Source organism: Neolamprologus brichardi, chromosome 8 (assembly GCF_056152115.1).
Source record: "Neolamprologus brichardi isolate AB-2024 chromosome 8, ASM5615211v1, whole genome shotgun sequence".
Lineage (NCBI taxonomy): Eukaryota > Metazoa > Chordata > Actinopteri > Cichliformes > Cichlidae > Neolamprologus > Neolamprologus brichardi.
In genome coordinates, this window is record NC_142111.1 from 217,510 (window position 1) to 234,412 (window position 16,903).

The 16,903-nt window shown below is 42.7% G+C and overlaps 1 protein-coding gene across 1 annotated transcript in view; it reads left to right on the plus strand.

Annotated features, from left to right (window-relative positions):
• ryr2a (ryanodine receptor 2a (cardiac)) overlaps positions 1 to 16,903 on the plus strand; it is a 264,075-nt gene that overhangs the window by 70,095 nt on the left and 177,077 nt on the right. The window contains exons 8-12 of the mRNA XM_087845211.1: positions 4,029 to 4,125; positions 6,864 to 6,938; positions 8,930 to 9,086; positions 9,219 to 9,383; positions 10,372 to 10,493. Of these exons, the coding sequence (XP_087701337.1) occupies positions 4,029 to 4,125; positions 6,864 to 6,938; positions 8,930 to 9,086; positions 9,219 to 9,383; positions 10,372 to 10,493 (616 nt within the window). The remainder of the gene's footprint in view (positions 1 to 4,028; positions 4,126 to 6,863; positions 6,939 to 8,929; positions 9,087 to 9,218; positions 9,384 to 10,371; positions 10,494 to 16,903) is intronic.

Sequence of the window (16,903 nt, forward strand, 5' to 3'; positions counted from 1 at the left end):
ACAGTAACTAACTAAATTAAATAAAACAATATATTACAAGTTGAAAATGATAACAACATGACTCTAATAGATACAAATAGCTCTCATTATAAATATCCCTCTATATTACACTGATTAAATATAAATGGTCGACATAGAGGTGCGCTTTTTATCATACTGTACTGTTACTGTCTCTGTAGATCATAGGTGTCAAACTCTGGCCCGCTGGCCAAATTTGGTCTGCAACCTAATTACATTTGGCCCTTGAAGCCATACCAAATTACTATTAGAGCTGGCCTACTGGTATTATACAGCTAATATAAATATTGTTTAGTATTAAGCTTTGCTTGTTCCATATTCAGTTTTTCAGCAAAACTTGTTTGAGTCCATAAGAAAAGATTCATTTTTAAATCTGGAGGAAAATTTATTTTTCAATAAATATTCATGTTAGCCCGCGACCTTGTTCCAGTTTTGAATTTTGGCCCACTGTGTATTTGAGTTCGACACCCCTGCAATAGAGGATGTGCACTTAGTAAGGATGTGCAACTATTGCAATGTGTACTTGTGCTTTAGATGGATGAGTTGTACAGGAATGACTTCCTGTCTTGTTCAGTGGTGCATTTTGGTCATCTCAGTCTCTCACTGAGCATGCTCCTGCGACTGGCCAGCACATCATGGAGTCGGTGGGATGTATTGTCCTTATCTTGGACTCTCCAACACCACCTTCAGAGAGTCCAGCTCCATCCCCACAATGTTACTTGGTTTGGGGATCAGTTTATTGAGTCTGTTGGCATCCACAACCCCCAACCTGCTTCTCCAGCATACAGCAGCACAGAGGATGGCACTGGCCACAACAGACTCGTAGACAATCCTGAGCATTGTCCGTCCAACAGATATTAAAAGAGTAGAGTGCAGTGGTGTTTTTAACCCATTTCAGCTTATTGTCAGTGTGTAGTCTTCTACTCTGTGGATCCCCCCTTTGGCCACCCTATGGCACCCAATGGTAAATAGCTACAGACGGATTCCACCTCAGAGATCTGCTGCCAGCCTTCTGGCTACTCTTCAGCTCAGCCAGAAAACAGTCCAACTGGAAAGTCAAATTTCCACCCTCCAACAAATCCAGGAGAGTGAACTGCTGGTGGACTCCCTGGCTGCTGACACCTCCTGCAATCCCAACAACACCACATTTCCATGGCTCAGAACCTCAGCAAACACACATCTGGAGGTAGCCATGGTGACCACCATGCTCGATGAGGACTCGTGGCTCAGAGAGCTGTCATAGAGGGTGACAGCTGGGTCACTAGAGACATGGCTCTCATCGGTCTGCACTGCACACAACGTCTCCTTCACTGACAATTTCAGTCTGTTCTGAGAACTCATTTAGCTATTCAGATACAAGCGTTCAAACGAACTTAAACTAAAACGTCTGTTCTCAAACATCTCCTATTGTCCACTCAGTATTCCCATTTCAGCAGGTTAAATCAGTTCTTTACCACCTATTCAGTCTGAGCAGTCCAGCTACTATCATCTGGGTGCTTATGCCAGTCCTAATCGACCTGCACTTTTTCCAGCTGCTCATCATGTGGAGCTGAGAACTGGTTCTGGTAAAGAACCTGATTCCAGTTTGTGTGGCGAGGAGGAAAATAACGTACTGCACTACTAATGGAATTGCTAAATTCTTATTAGTATTCCTATCCATAGCTTACAACCTGGATAAAAACATTATTCCTATAATTCCCATATTGGGACCTCATGATCACATAACTCCTCAACATCTACAGTTACTAATACATCAGTATATTACTTACTCTGCTCATATTAAAGCAATAACAATGGATCAGTCACCAACAGGAAGCCAGCAGACCTCAAAGATCCTGTGATGTTGTTCACGTTAAACCCCGTCGATCCGTGTCACGCCCTGCAGTTTAAAACATGGCCTTCTATTTGGACAATCTTCAGCAAACCTTCTTTACTTTACCCCGTCCCCACCAAACTGTTCAGATCTGTATCTCACTTTTTATAAACCATTTAGTAAATATTATCAACAGCTCTCTACAGTCTGGCAGGTTCCCTGTGTCACTTATATGTACTGTAATCTATTGGTACTTTAATCTATTGGTACTTTAATCTATTGGTACTTTAATCTATTGGTAACTAATAATCACAGACCTATGTCTAATCTTTTACTCCTCAGCAAAGTATTTGGAAAATCGTTTCAACTCACAGTCTTAATGATAAGTAGCAGTCATGATTCAGAGCTCATCATAACACAGAAACAGCTCTTACTAAACAGTTATTCAGAGATGGTCTTTCTGAATGGAGGAGGGGGCCTAAGGGTACATCTGTCACCATCTTACAATGCTGTGATTGCAGCCATTCCCCAACTCTCTGTGAATGGGACTCATGGCCATTGATCAGTGGTCTTTGATCAGTGGGTTTTGGTCAGTGGTTGCTGATCAATGGTCATGAGAATTTGCATAATTATTATCAAGGAACTGACCTCACAGCCCATTGTTCCTTCAGTGGGCTGGTTTCAGTCATTATGCAAATGTACTGTTTATAAGATTGGGGAAACCTGCAGTCAGCAGAGACTGAAGAAGTCACTTGGATGAGTGACGAAACGTTTCTCCCAGAATACGCTACGTCCAGATGAACATAATCAACTTTTGGAAACCTAATTCAAAGGCTTTGTGACACTGTTGGTTTAACAGGTCAGGTTCTTGATTGGCTCCCATCAAAATCAAAGGGTAAAAACTGAAAATTCAATCAGAGTTTCTCCAGGGTCAGTCCTTGGTTTATTTAATCGCAAATGGACTGGTTCTTCTATAACGCTTTTCTAATTTACATACTCATAGTTATTTATACAACATGTCTAAAACAAGCACTTTCTGCTGTCTAACATTCACACTCCAATGGATGCTCCAGAGAGGAACACGGGTTAAAAACGACACTGACAAAGTGGATTCTGTTCATATTGAGTAGATTAGTTCTAGTTCAATTCAATTGAGCTTTATTTATAAAGTACCAAATCATAACACCAGCTGCCTCAAGGAGTTTTATATTTTGAGGTAAAGAACTTACAATATTACAGAGAAAGCCCCAACGAGCAGATGACCCCCTGTGAGCAAGCACTTGGTGACAGTCTGGATGAAAAAATCCCTTTTACCAGGAAGAACCAGGCTCAGGACGAGGCAGCTACTGGTGAGATTATTAGAATAGATTATTACAATGCTCTGTTTGCAGCACTCCCCAAATCATTAGTAGGACGTCTTCAGCTCATTCAATGCTATTCATTTGGCTCCAGGGCAATATAGAATTACCATTAAAATTCTTCTATTAGTCCCCCCGCCCCGGTACATCTCTGATTGCTCACTGTCTACAGCCCAGTCAGACCTCTCAGGTCATCAGATCTTTTAACTGTTCCCAGAATCAGATGTCAGTTTGCTGAGAGTGCTTTCTGTTATTGTGGTCCTGTTCTTTGGAACAAGGTGCTTGCTGACCTCTATTACATCTGTTACTGTGTAGATCCACAAACAGACTGAAAACCTTTCTTAATAATTCTCTCTGTCTAGATTTTACCAAGTAGGGTGCAGTAAAGTCAGTCATCTTTGTACAGTATAACACCTCTATACAAAATGCTGTGGAGCTTTTCACAATTTTGTATCTGTAAAAGCAAATTCTCATTTTTGTGGGACGTCCAGAAATAGTTCATGACTCACTTTTTCACCGACGCTGATGTTTTGAGTGTTTGAAACATAGCTGTTTTTCATTTGGACAAGTATCTCTACTGATCTTTATATATCTGAACAGGGGTGTTTCAGAAATATAAAGATCAGTTGCTGTCTTCCCACGTCAGGTTCATCCGAATACTCAAATGAGTTTCAAAAATAGCAACGCATGCAAGGTAGCAGGTGTACTGCTGCTTTTTTGTCATTTCTCTGGAGAATTATGTATCAAGTTTCAGCCTCTGATCTGCCCTCCTATCTGCCCCTTTTATCTCCATTCATTTAATAAAAAAACAAAAATCCTTACCCTTTGCTTTCTTTTAGGTTTCCTTATTGGAGGAGATGTTCTGCGCCTACTTCACGGTCACATGGACGAGTGCCTAACAGTTCCTTCTGGGGAGCATGGAGACGAGCAAAGGCGGTAAGGTGCAATGCTTAGTGCTGCTACTGCTCTGAAATAATTCAGTTTACGCACACACACAGAGAGTCTTAACTAGAGATGGGTATCGTTTAGGTTTTATCTGATACCGGTGCCAAACCGGTACTTTTGAAACGGTGCCGGTGCTTAAACGGTGCTCAAACCGGTGCTTAAAGAATGGAGAACACAAAATTGGTCCAAAAACCTCTCATGTTCAGCTGTTTTTTTGTAAAAAGATAACAATGTTAGCCTTTTCTGCAGCTATAGGGCATATATGGTATCACTCTTGGCTGGAAGCAGTGCTTAAACAATGGAAAAAACACAAACTTTGTCCAAAAACCTCTCATGTTTAACTGTTTTCCACTTTTTCTTTGGTCATTTTAGCCTTTTTGTCCAGGGTGAAGGGAGTATCTGCCATCAAACAAGAAGACAGCCGCATGTAGCTATGATGGTGTTTGCTAGTTCACCTTACATGCATTAATGTAATAACGTGGTTAGCCTACTCAACGTAAATTACACACGAACAACATTAAGCTACTCACGCAGAGAAGAACGGCTGCTGCTGCATCATCATCCTCATCATTTCTGCTACACTGGCAGGGCTAGGGGCCAGGACTCTCCTCTTCGGGTTTTTGGGGGATGTTGCTAACTCCGGGTCGATAACAGGCACCACACCCGCAGTAGATGTGCTCGGTGTGAGGTCTCGCAGCAAGCTATCAAATACGGCGCATTTCTCGGCTTTTAAAAAAAACGCTATGCGTCGCCAGGTGTTTCATCAGATTTGAGGTGTTACCTCCTTTGACAGCATCACAGTATCAGCTTAAAGCACTTGTTGCAGCTGCTGAGTTTGCATCTTTTGCTGTGAAGTACAGCCAGACTTTTGACCGCTTCGCCTTGGACATTTTTAATCTGTAGCTCTGCTCTAAAAGAACATACGTACCTGGACCCGCCTACTATCCTCGGAAACGTAAAATGATTGGCTAGAATCTAAAGTGTATGACATCTCAGGAAAAAAATGCACTGAAATAAAGCACCGAAATGTGCGCTGCTTTTCGGTCTGGTTACTACCGTTTATGTCAGAACCGGTGCCATCATGGCACCGGATACCGGTACCCATCCCTAGTCTTAACCTTCCTGTATAAGTTACCTGGAGATGACATATGATATGATGCTGTCTGTGCAAGAGAGGGAGTCAGAGTGGATTCGAACCCACTCTCAGCCATGTGGCGTATGGTCGCCTGCTTGGCTCAGTAAGCTGAACCGGTGCCCAAAGTGCAGCTTCTCAGAAACAGCTGGATCAAGAGGAGAAAAAAGAGAAATGTACACATTACCCCAATTTAGCATACCGTCACTGGCTGTACAGTGTTGTTCCAATATAGTTGAAATTTCTAACTTTACAAGGATCAACACCTAGAAAACATAAGGAAGCTAAAGAAGAGGGATTACATAAGGAATGTAGGGATTAAGACTCATTGCCAATATTAATAGGTTTCATTTGCACCAATAAATAATATGATGACTCTGTATATTATTTATGAATAAAAAATGAGGGAAATAGATCAAACAATTAATATGATCTCAATCCATTAAAAAGTAATTTGGGGATTTTAATTAATGGGAAATTTTGATAATTTATTTGTTTAATCAGTCTCATAAAATACTCTGGGCTTTCTATTTATAACTATGATAACTGACTAATAACTAAATTAATATCTAAGTTCTTTATAACAAAAGTTGTATAAGTATATAGTCTTATATATTTATTACATTAGCATATGTAGTTAAGTGAATTTATTTACAAGAGAAACAATATAAAGTTATCGTTGTCTAATATTACAATTGATTATTTGAATCATGTAAGTCTAAGAAAATGCAGACAGCACTGAACATTCAAAGTCCAGGCAAAAGCTTTAGTTTGGAAGCAGAAATTAAAAAATTCCTTCACCAAAAGTGAAATAGTTGTTGAGTTGTGCTCATCAGCAGAGACTCGGACTGACTGCATCATGTTGGTAATCTGTGTTTATACAATGGACGGCAGTTATTTTCAAGGTTTTACCAACCTGTCTGGAAGTGATAGCAGTCAATCCGAGCTCCACAGATCCACCAGTGCAACTACGCTGTGAGTGAAAGTGGTCACAGAGGTTGAGGGTGTTGCATGCTAACCTCTGGGTTGGAATGACTGGAACAAACAGAAAAACAAAAACCCAAATCAATGCTGGGAAGCCACTATTTTTCTCCCAGTAGTCTAGCGTGACTGGGCCATTATATAGGGATGATGGTAAGCTGAACTACTGCTGTGCTATATCCCACTGGATGACTCTAAAAGAACACACGTAGTTTCCGAGTCTTATTTCAAAAGACACCTCTCCAGTCAACATTTTTTGTTCTGCCCACCTTCAGCTTTCTTTACCCACCAGTTGGGGCCATTACACATATAATATTCAGTTTGTCTGGTTCTGCTTGGAGGGACAGAGTGTAACAAGTCCCTTTACTGACAGAGAGCTTTGACTGAGATGAATAAGACTATTAATAATTATAGTTTTAAGAAGTTCCCAAAGGAGACTGCCAAGCTGTTAAACAATGAGGCTCAAAGGGACTGTGCTCCCATCTGACTAACTGCTGGGGTTTATTATGAGACTGTATAATCAGGTTAAATACTTATGAATCTTCTTTGCAAATATAACAGCACTGTTGGGAGATTTGTCAAAACAGATTTGCAATTCTGTCATTCGTATCTCCAGGACAGTGCATTATGAAGGCGGAGCAGTGTCCTGTCATGCCAGGTCACTGTGGAGGCTGGAGACACTGCGAGTCGTGTGAGTATAAACAACATACATGTGCTCTGCATACATGTTTACAAACAGGTTAATGCAAAACAAAAACACATGTAAAACACATACAAAACCCAATGTAATACTAGTGTCAGTCACAAGACACGATAAAGGAAGACAAAGGAAAGTTGTGACAGTTGCGTCAGGCGGGGAGATTGAGCTGGAAAGGGTGTGCAGCAGGTTAGATAGAAACATGTTAACAAATGAAGAGACTGTGTTGAGAAGATGAAAACAGTATTTAACTGATGAATGTCGAAAATAAGAGAGAGAGGTTGAGGACAGTTAGTGAATCAGGAAGTGCAGAGGCTTAGAAAGGAGGAAGTGAGGGCAGTTGATTCAGATGACATACCTGTGGCAGCATGGAGACGTGTAGGAGAGAGGGAAGTAAACTTTTTAACCAGACTGTTAAACGCAGTTTTAGGCTACGTTCACACTGCAGGCAAAAGCGCATCAAATCCGATTTTTTTGACCCTATGCGACCCATATCCGATCATGGTGTGACAGTGTGAACGGCACAAATCCGATATTTTCAAATCCGATCTGGGTCACTTTTGTATGTGGTCCTGAATCCGATACATATCCGATGTTTCAGAAAGCAACTGCTGTTTGATGGTCATGTCGCATTAAATCCGTCTTTTATGTCACTGACACAAGACAGACGCCAATTATCAGCGCCAGAGAAGACATCGCAAACGCTTCCTGGCCCTCCAGTGTAGATGTCAGTGAAACTGTTGGGAATGTTGGAGAAACGTGAACATTTTATTTGTACTGTATAATCTGCAGATTCTGACAGAAATCTGCAACTATCCTTTGAAGCAGCGCTCCTCTAAAACAGCAATAAACATAATTATTAGGTTATCTACATTATTATGTAAATAACAAAATAACTTAAAGCAAAAATTGGGAAACGTGAAGTCCGAAGTCTTTATATTAAGGCCATCAGTCAAACACGACTGTTGCTCTGGGTCTAAACAGAGCGCGTTGTGTGTGACGTCTTCTTTTGCGCATGCGGGCACTTTGAGCGTTCACACTAGAGCGCGTTTGCTGTCACATTTTATTTGTAGTGTGAACGAGCAGACCAAAAAATCGGATTTGTTAAAAAAATCGGAATTGAGCATTAAGACCTGCAGTGTGAACGTAGCCTTGGAGAGTGAGAGGATGTACTGGTGAGCCATAAGATGAATGCATGTGAAAGAGCTGTTGAAACTAGGTTAAGAAGAGAGGTGACGATCAGTGAGCAGCAATTTGCAAGCTGAGAAAGAGCACTACAGACGGGATATTGGATGGAATTACACCTTCTCTTTGTGGATCCAGACAAAGCATATGATAGGGAGCTAAGTGAGAAACTGTGGTAGTGTATGAGGAACTCAAGAATGGCAGGGAAGACTTTGCCAAAAGTATTCATTGGTCTGCCTTTGCACACATATGAACTTAAATGATACGCAGGTGCAGGCTGTGCAAAGATGCCCCTCAGACAATCCAACACATGACTGCAGGGTGCAAGATGCTAGCAGGCAGGACATACATGGAACGCCATAATGCCATAAAAGTGGCTGGCATCGTATCCAGGAACATCTGTGCTGAATGTGGCCGGGAAGTCCAGAGGTCAAAAAGGGATCATCCCAGATCCTGTGGGTCTTCCAGATACAGACAAACTGGTGATGGCTAAGAAACTATCAACAGTGGTGGACGAGCAGGTGTGTGGGGACACCTGTCACTCACAGTGGCAACTTTAACCACTGACATGTTGGAAATGTAATAATTTATTTCAACATATGTATATGTATGTACAAAAAGAAATGTTTACATTATATGTTATATTTAGTAATTCGATCTATGGTTCAATGACTAAATAATACTGTATAATGCAGGTTTAAAGGCACTGAAACCATTGATGTTCTGTATGTGTAATTCTTCATAACATGCACTATTAAATCAGTCAGGTTCCTTGACTTTTTTTGGATTTCTGTGTCCAGGTGGAGTGGGAGTCATATCCGTTGGGGTCAGCCATTCAGACTGAGACATGTGACCACAGGGAAGTATCTGAGCATGGTAGAAGACAAGTCTCTGTTGCTGATGGACAAAGAGAAAGCTGACGTCAAGTCTACAGCCTTCTGCTTCAGGTCTTCCAAGGTATAGAGTTCAGTAGCAGTGCTGTCTGTGAAGGCCATAATCTATGAAATCATTGTGTTTAGAATGAAGGAAATTCTCTGTTTTTATAGGCTCACTTGTCTAAGGGAATTTTCCTCTTTGTTTCTCCTTCAGGAAAAGCTGGACCTGGGTGTGAGGAAGGACGTGGATGGGATGGGCACTCCTGACATAAAGTATGGTGACTCTGTGTGTTACATTCAACATGTTGACACCTGTCTGTGGCTTACTTACCAGACGGTTGATGCCAAGTGTGCACGCATGGGTGGAGTACAGAGAAAGGTACCGCACCAAACCATAACTTCACCTATTACACCTTTATAAATACTTGTGTCTGTAAATATGGTCCATGGTGAGGTTGTGGACTTTCATTATGCTAGAGTTAACGTAAAATTAAGATGAATGTAAAATTCATGCACTTCTTGCAAGTCAGAATGGGGAAGAGTTTTTTCAATTAAAAAGGGGGATGAGCTGTGTTTTCATCGACCCAATAGCGTTGGATTTACCTCAGATACTTTGAATCTGCTGCATTATTTGGACAATGACACCATTTTTAAATGTTATTAGTTTTTACTTTTTGTACACAACCACATTCGATTTTAAATCAAACATTTCAAATGTAATTCAAGTGAAAATTTCAGGCTTAATTTATTAACACCATTGTAATAAAATATTTGTGGGTCTTTCACTAACTGCAAATGAAGCTGACTTGGTGACTGACTTGACCAATGAAGAATATCTATCTTTGTCTTCATCTTTCTTGGGTTGCAGTATGTGTTTGGCCATTAGCCATTTACTCTGCTGTACAAGCAGTTTTGTGGTATTTGGCTGAATCTGTGCAGAGTAGACACCTCTGCACTTCAGAAATCATTCTGATTCTTGTGTCATACCATCAAGAAACGTTGTTGACATGGTTCCACTGACAGCCATACATGCCAACGCAGAGGGAAACCTTGAAAAATTAACAACACATAATAACAACATATAAGTATTTATATGTTTAATATATTAGTCCGGGTCTCTGTAGCAATAGTTAGTGAAAATGAAAGAACTGTCACTAATTCTAAAAGCTGCTGGATGCTGTAAAAGACTTTACTTTTTTCACTATAGGAACTGTTTTTGTGCAAATTTCCTATAAATATTCTGAAGATTCCTCATGTATCCAATCAATGCATCACCCATCAACTGCAAAGCAACTTCCTCTGTTACTGAGCAATCTTAATAAATTTCTGAATCTGCTGAACCTGGAGAAACTTTGTTTCTCATTTAGGCAATCATGCACCATGAGGGGCACATGGACGATGGGCTGACACTATCGCGATCACAGCACGAAGAGAGCCGCACTGCAAGGGTCATCCGCAGTTCTGTCTTCCTGTTCAACTGCTTCATCAGGTGCAGCGAGTAGTGCTTTTCAAGTATGCATGTTACACTTGCCTGTAAGTTACTGTGGCATCATTATAAAGAGAAAAGTGGAAATCACTGGGTTGAATAACAATCAATCAATCAATCAATCAATCAATCAAAGCTTCATTCGCCACATGCAGGTTGCCCTGCAGTGAACTGGGACCCCCCCGACCTTACACACACAACACAGACATTACATGGGGATACAAGTCGGAGATTGGTAGCGTTACAGAAAAACACTGAAATGTACACTACAATGGGAAAGTACAAGAGGAAAAAAAGAGACCTCTACTCATGCTGTGCTTCCATGGTAGGACAGCATGAGAACAGGAAACAAAAAAAAAAACAAAACAACATGAATAACATTAATATCTAGAAGGTCTATAACTTTTTAACTTCAAATCTTACCTCAGTTGTGAAACTCAGGTAAGGTTTTGTGAAACTGTTTTAACCGTGAACTGTTTTACTTTGTATTTGTATATCAATTACTCCCAAATACAACATTTGTTGTCACATTTAGACAACATATTCAAATGAGAAAAAGTGCAATAAGATGACAAAGTTCAGTTCATTTGTAAAAATTTATAGGACAGTGGTGACAAATTCATTTTCACAAAGGGCCAAACTAGGAAATAAGGGCTTGACATAGAGTACCGTCCAAAAGTCCTGAGCCACCTCTCATTTCTTTATGTTTTGCTTTGAAAATGGAAAATGTGTGTAGCGTCGTAGAGTTTGCATTAGCATTGGGTAATTTGCTTTGCCATCAGGTGGCAGAGGAGCCTACATTACACTGCTCACCCTCTGTAATGTATAATGTGTAGCCCAAATGTGCACAATGAAAGCTCATGTTTGAACACTAACATAGAGTGTGATGTGACTGCAAATGTGGTCACATCACACTCTGATGTAAAAATCAATCCAACTCTCATGATTAGTGTATTAGTGTATTTCGATCATTCTCATTCTGCACCCAGCGAGGCCCCTTCCCCATCTCGCATATTCTGGCCACTTGTCTGTTATGCTAATTCCGGCATACAGACCGCTTGTCAGATGTTGCAAACTGGTTCTGAGACAGGTGAGAACCTGGCCTGCTGGAGCTCTCTCTGCTCTTCAGGACTGTTTTGAGCATACTGACTGGGACATGTTCAGGGAGGCTGCTACAAATGGCGATTGCACCAACTTGGAGGAGTACACATCATCTGTGACCAGCAACATTGCAAGTGCATTGATCATGTCACTGACTTCAGCACTATCATAATACCAGACCAGAAAATGTGGACCACTGCAGAGGTGCGTGTGCTGTTAAAGACTTGAGACTCCACCTTCAAAACAGGTGACAAGGTGGCCCGGGGAACAGTGAGGGCCAAACTGCCTCGAGCCATCAGAGCAGCGAAATACGCACATGGCTGAAGAATCCACAGCCACTTCCAGGACAGTGGTGACACGCGCCGCATGTGGCAGGGCATCCAGGGCATCACCAACTACCTGCCTGTGATAGTGACGCCTCCCTACCAGATGCACTGAGCAACTTCTATGCACGGTTTGATGCTCAGAACAGCGTGATGCTGAGGAAGACCACCCCACCTCACAACGACCAGGTTCTGACCTCGTCTGATGTGAGAAGAACTCTTCTGCTGGTCCAGATAACATCCCTGGAAGAGTGCTCAGAGAATGTGCAGACCAGCTAGTAGATGTCCTCACTGACATCTTCAACCTCTCTCACTGCTTTCATTCCAACGTGCCTCAAGGCCACCACCATCGTTCCTGTGCCAAAGAAGTCCTCAGTGTACTGCGTCAATAACTACCATCCTGTTGCACTCACACCCATCATGATGAATGTGTTTCGAGAGACTTGTCATAAGGCACATTAGGACCCAGCTGCCACCTACATTCGACCCACTGCAGTTCACCTATTGTCCCACCTGATCAACAGATGATGCCATCGCCACCACCCTATATCTCGCCCTCACCCAACTGGGAAACAAAGACACATATGTGTGGATGCTGTACATAAATTTCAGTTCAGCATTCAGCACAATCATTCCTCAGCACCTGACTGGAAAACTGAGCCCGTTGGGCCTGAACACCCCCCTCTGCAACTGGATCCTGGACTTTCTGACAGAGAGACCTCAGACAGTCCATCTCCAACACCACCACTCTGAGCACTGGAGCCCCTCGGAGCTGTGTGCCCAGCCCACTGCTCTTCCCTCTGCTGACATGTCACTGTGCGGCAATGCACAGTTGGAACCACATCATCAAGTTCACCAATGACACGACTGTGATGGTCTCATCAGCACGAGCGACGAGTCAGCATACAGAGAGGAAGTGCAACAGCTAACGGACTGGTGTAGAGTCAACAACCTTTCTCTGAATGTGGAGAAAACAAAAGTATACATTCCACTCCTGAAACCCGCCCAATTCCAGTAATTATACCGCCTGCTGGGACTTCCTCTTTTCCATACAACTCATATCCTGCAAATTGGGAATTGCGCTCTCTAGGCAACAGTAACGGTGAAATATCAGCTGAAGTCGTCGATGCGATTTGCCAAAGCTGTGTTGTCAGGACCCAAGCTGAGTATAGCTTGGTCGAATCCCTGTCCATCAACACAGCAGTGCTTCCTGAGAATTATTCAGAAGATTCCCATGGACTTCCTGTTATTTCCACCATATCCCGTTCTGAGCTTTATGAAAAACAGAGAACTGATCCAACTCTCCGGGAGGTTATTCACCAGTTGGAGTCAGGAGAAAAAGTTCCTCTGACAGCCAGGAAAGAGCTTCCTGAAATTCCTCTTCTCCTTCGAGAACTGAATAAATTAGAGCTGATTGATGGTATTCTCTATAGGACGAGATATGAAAATGAACAACCATCATACCAACTGGTCCTTCCGACAGAACTGCGGCAAACTGTTCTCCACAGCCTCCACAATGATATGGGCCACCTGGGAGTGGAACGGACCCTTGACCTTGCCAGAACTCGGTTCTATTGGCCAAGAATGGCCGTGGATGTTGAAAATAAAATAAAAACCTGTGGCTGGTGTATTCGCCGGAAAAGCTTGCCGGAGAAAGCTGCTCCTCTTGTTAACATTCGGACATCACGTCCACTTGAACTCATTTGTATGGATTTCCTCAGTCTCGAGCCTGACACCAGCAACACCAAAGACATCCTGGTACTGACAGATCATTTCACCAAATATGCCCTTGCCATTCCAACATCGAACCAAAAGGCAAAAACTGTGGCTAAATGTCTTTGGGAAAACTTCATCGTTTATTATGGAATTCCAGAAAGACTCCATACAGATCAAGAGCCAGACTTTGAGTCGAAATTGATAAAGGAGTTATGTGCCCTGTTGGGAGTCCAAAAGTGTCACACAACACCGTACCATCCAAGAGGAAACCCAGTAGAGAGGTTTAATCGCACTCTACTGGCCATGTTGGGAACTCTTGAACCCAAACAGAAATCCAAATGGAAACAGTTTGTAAAGCCACTCGTCCATGCATACAACTGTACCAAAAATGAAGTCACTGGCTACACCCCATACGAACTAATGTTTGGACGTTGTCCTCGTCTCCCCATTGACCTTGCTTTTAATCTTCCTGTACGTGAGAAAGAACATCAGACATATTCACAGTATGTACAAGACTTAAAAGCTAAGTTGAAAGAAAGTTATCTGCTATCTTCAAAGAATGCTGCGAAGAACGCTGAGAGGAACAAGACTCGATTTGACCAACGTATTATACCATCCAAGCTGGAAGTTGGAAGCAGAGTCTTGGTGCGGAACATGAGGCTGAGAGGTAAACATAAACTTGCTGACAAATGGGAACCAGATGTCTTTGTAGTGCTGAAATGTGCCAAAGATCTCCCCGTCTACACCGTAAAACCAGAATGCAAAGACGGCCCAATTCGCACATTGCACAGAGATCTCCTTCTTCCGTGTGGGTTTCTTCCTGCAACAGAGTCAGGAACATCAGATGAGACTATTCCAATCACACCCCCTTTAACTCGTCAACAGACCAAGAAACAACAGGAATCTCCTGAGTACTTTGTTGAAGAGGATGAATTGGAACCGACCTTTGTCCATCTTGCCCCGCTCCCAATGGGGTTTAGGGTGGAGAAGTCTCTCAACCCCCTACAGTCTTTTCCCAGTGGTGAGGAGGAAAAACTTCCACCAACATCTGTACCTGAAATGGAATCAGCTGGGGAAGCTCTGTTAGGATCTCAGAGGGAAGAACCATTGGAGTTTGATGCTGATGGGACATCCGAGAAAGATTTGCTTCTATATCCTGGGGATGAATAGGTCTTGCTTTGTGTTTAAAAGGGGTATTGTCATGGAGCTTGATATGATGCTTCACTTCTTTAGTGCAACCAAAATCCAAGTCATGATGTGAAAAAAATTCAGACATGGCATTCAATTTTGTTGTGATCCGTTCTCTCCATTCTGCTGGTATTGGTGACTCACCAAAATTGAAAGTGAGGGGTGTTGACAACATCTCCCGATCTGGGGGGTTTGTCACACTGTGCTCAGAGACTATGCAGTCATAGGCTCCCAGCTCTGCAATGACACTCAAAGCTGGTATGCAGATGTCTTGCTCTGTTCCGTTTGATACAACAACTGGAACCTGAGTGTGTGTACCAGCTTTAAGAGGAACTAGACAATTACTGACACACAAACCACCCGGCAGGCCTGAACCCGGGTGCTGAATGACAACACATTGACTAGCTGGGCTGAGAAGCTTGGCAGAACCCTCGACCACAACTGTGCAGCCAGCTGGAATTAGCACAGGAGATTTACTAAGGGTGGTCACAACACCAAGATGATCATTACAATTCTGTTGGCACGTCACTTGGAGAGTTTGCAGAACTGCTCTGTACCCGTAAGAGGTAGGCTGGAATGATGAACAGTTACTAGAAGAGAATTGTTCATAAAGAATTTCAAGTGTATTCATGCCAATAAGAACTGAGGTTGGAAAATCAGGTCTCACATCAGGAACAACAAGTGCAAGCGTTTGGACTGGGACGTCAGTCCCAAGAAAGTCTTTTGGAAATGTCATGGCAACTTCAACATACCCAAGGTATGGAACACACTGACCAGCAGCCCCCTCCACATGAAGAAGCTCATTCAATGGGTGGACTGGCTGATCAGAGAGACGCTCATTATAGAATGAAACTGGAATTGTGGTAACCTGGGAACCAGTATCCAGTAGACACGGGCAGTTGCAACCTGCGATGTTGACTTCTGCTGTACATCTGGATCCAACTAATCCTGGTGGTAATCTAGTGTGGATCTTTGTCTTTGTCTGCATTTTTGCACACGTGGCATGCTTTTTGTTCTCAGCGGGACAAGGTTGGTCCAGCTCAGCTCCTGTTTGTCCCTCAACAGGAACTGGAACTAGTTTAAATCCTCAGAAGCAGAGGACTTTTGCTTCTGCCACTTTTGTTTGTTGTCAAATTGTTTCCACTTAGCACTTACCAATGCTGAATTGGGTGCATTTTCACATTGTGGCTTAATGTGACCATCTTCTCCACAGCGGAAGCAAAACCCTGGTTTAGGGCTGGAGACACTAGGTTTTGGATTCTTACCAACCTTCTTCGGCCCATAGGGCTTTGAAGCTGAAGCTAGGCAGGCAGCAACCGGTGGTTTGACATTACACTGCAGTGCTGTCAAAGCTGCAAGCTGCTGTTGTATAGCTGCCATCTGTTGTGAGAGCTGTTTAGTCAGAGTGGTTAGCGCAGTACAGAGGTTAGTTTCTTCCCCAGTATTGGCAAACTGGGCATTAGTGGTGGCTTTCTGTTTTGTCGGTCCCAAATGCTGTTTCATCCTTAATGTCTTTGCTGCCTCTCTGTCCTCTTCAGTTCGAAGGAGTAAGAGAAGTTCAGGAAATTTGGGGGGGTTGTGTTTCTTTTGTTTAAGTTGGAGTTCCGATATTAAATTGTTATCCCAACATCCCCTGCAGAATTGATTCAACAGTCTGTTGTTCATGTCTTTCTCTAAAACACCTCCTCTTTTTGCTGCATGCTGTAATGCCACCTGCAGCCGCTGCAAATAGGCCGAAGGCTTTTCTCCACTGTCCTGGAAGGTGTCCATGAACTTGGCATATAACTCTTCCCCATCCTGCACAGTACCATAGGCTGAGTCAAGTTGTTCAATTCAATTCAATTCAATTTTATTTATATAGCGCCAAATCACAACAAATGTCGCCTCAAGGCGCTTCATAGATACAGAGAAAAGCCCAACAATCATATGACCCCCTATGAGCAAGCACTTTGGCGACAGTGGGAAGGAAAAACTCCCTTTTAACAGGAAGAAACCTCCGGCAGAACCAGGCTCAGGGAGGGGCGGCCATCTGCTGCGACCGGTTGGGGTGAGAGAAGGAAGACAGGATAAAGACATGCTGTGGAA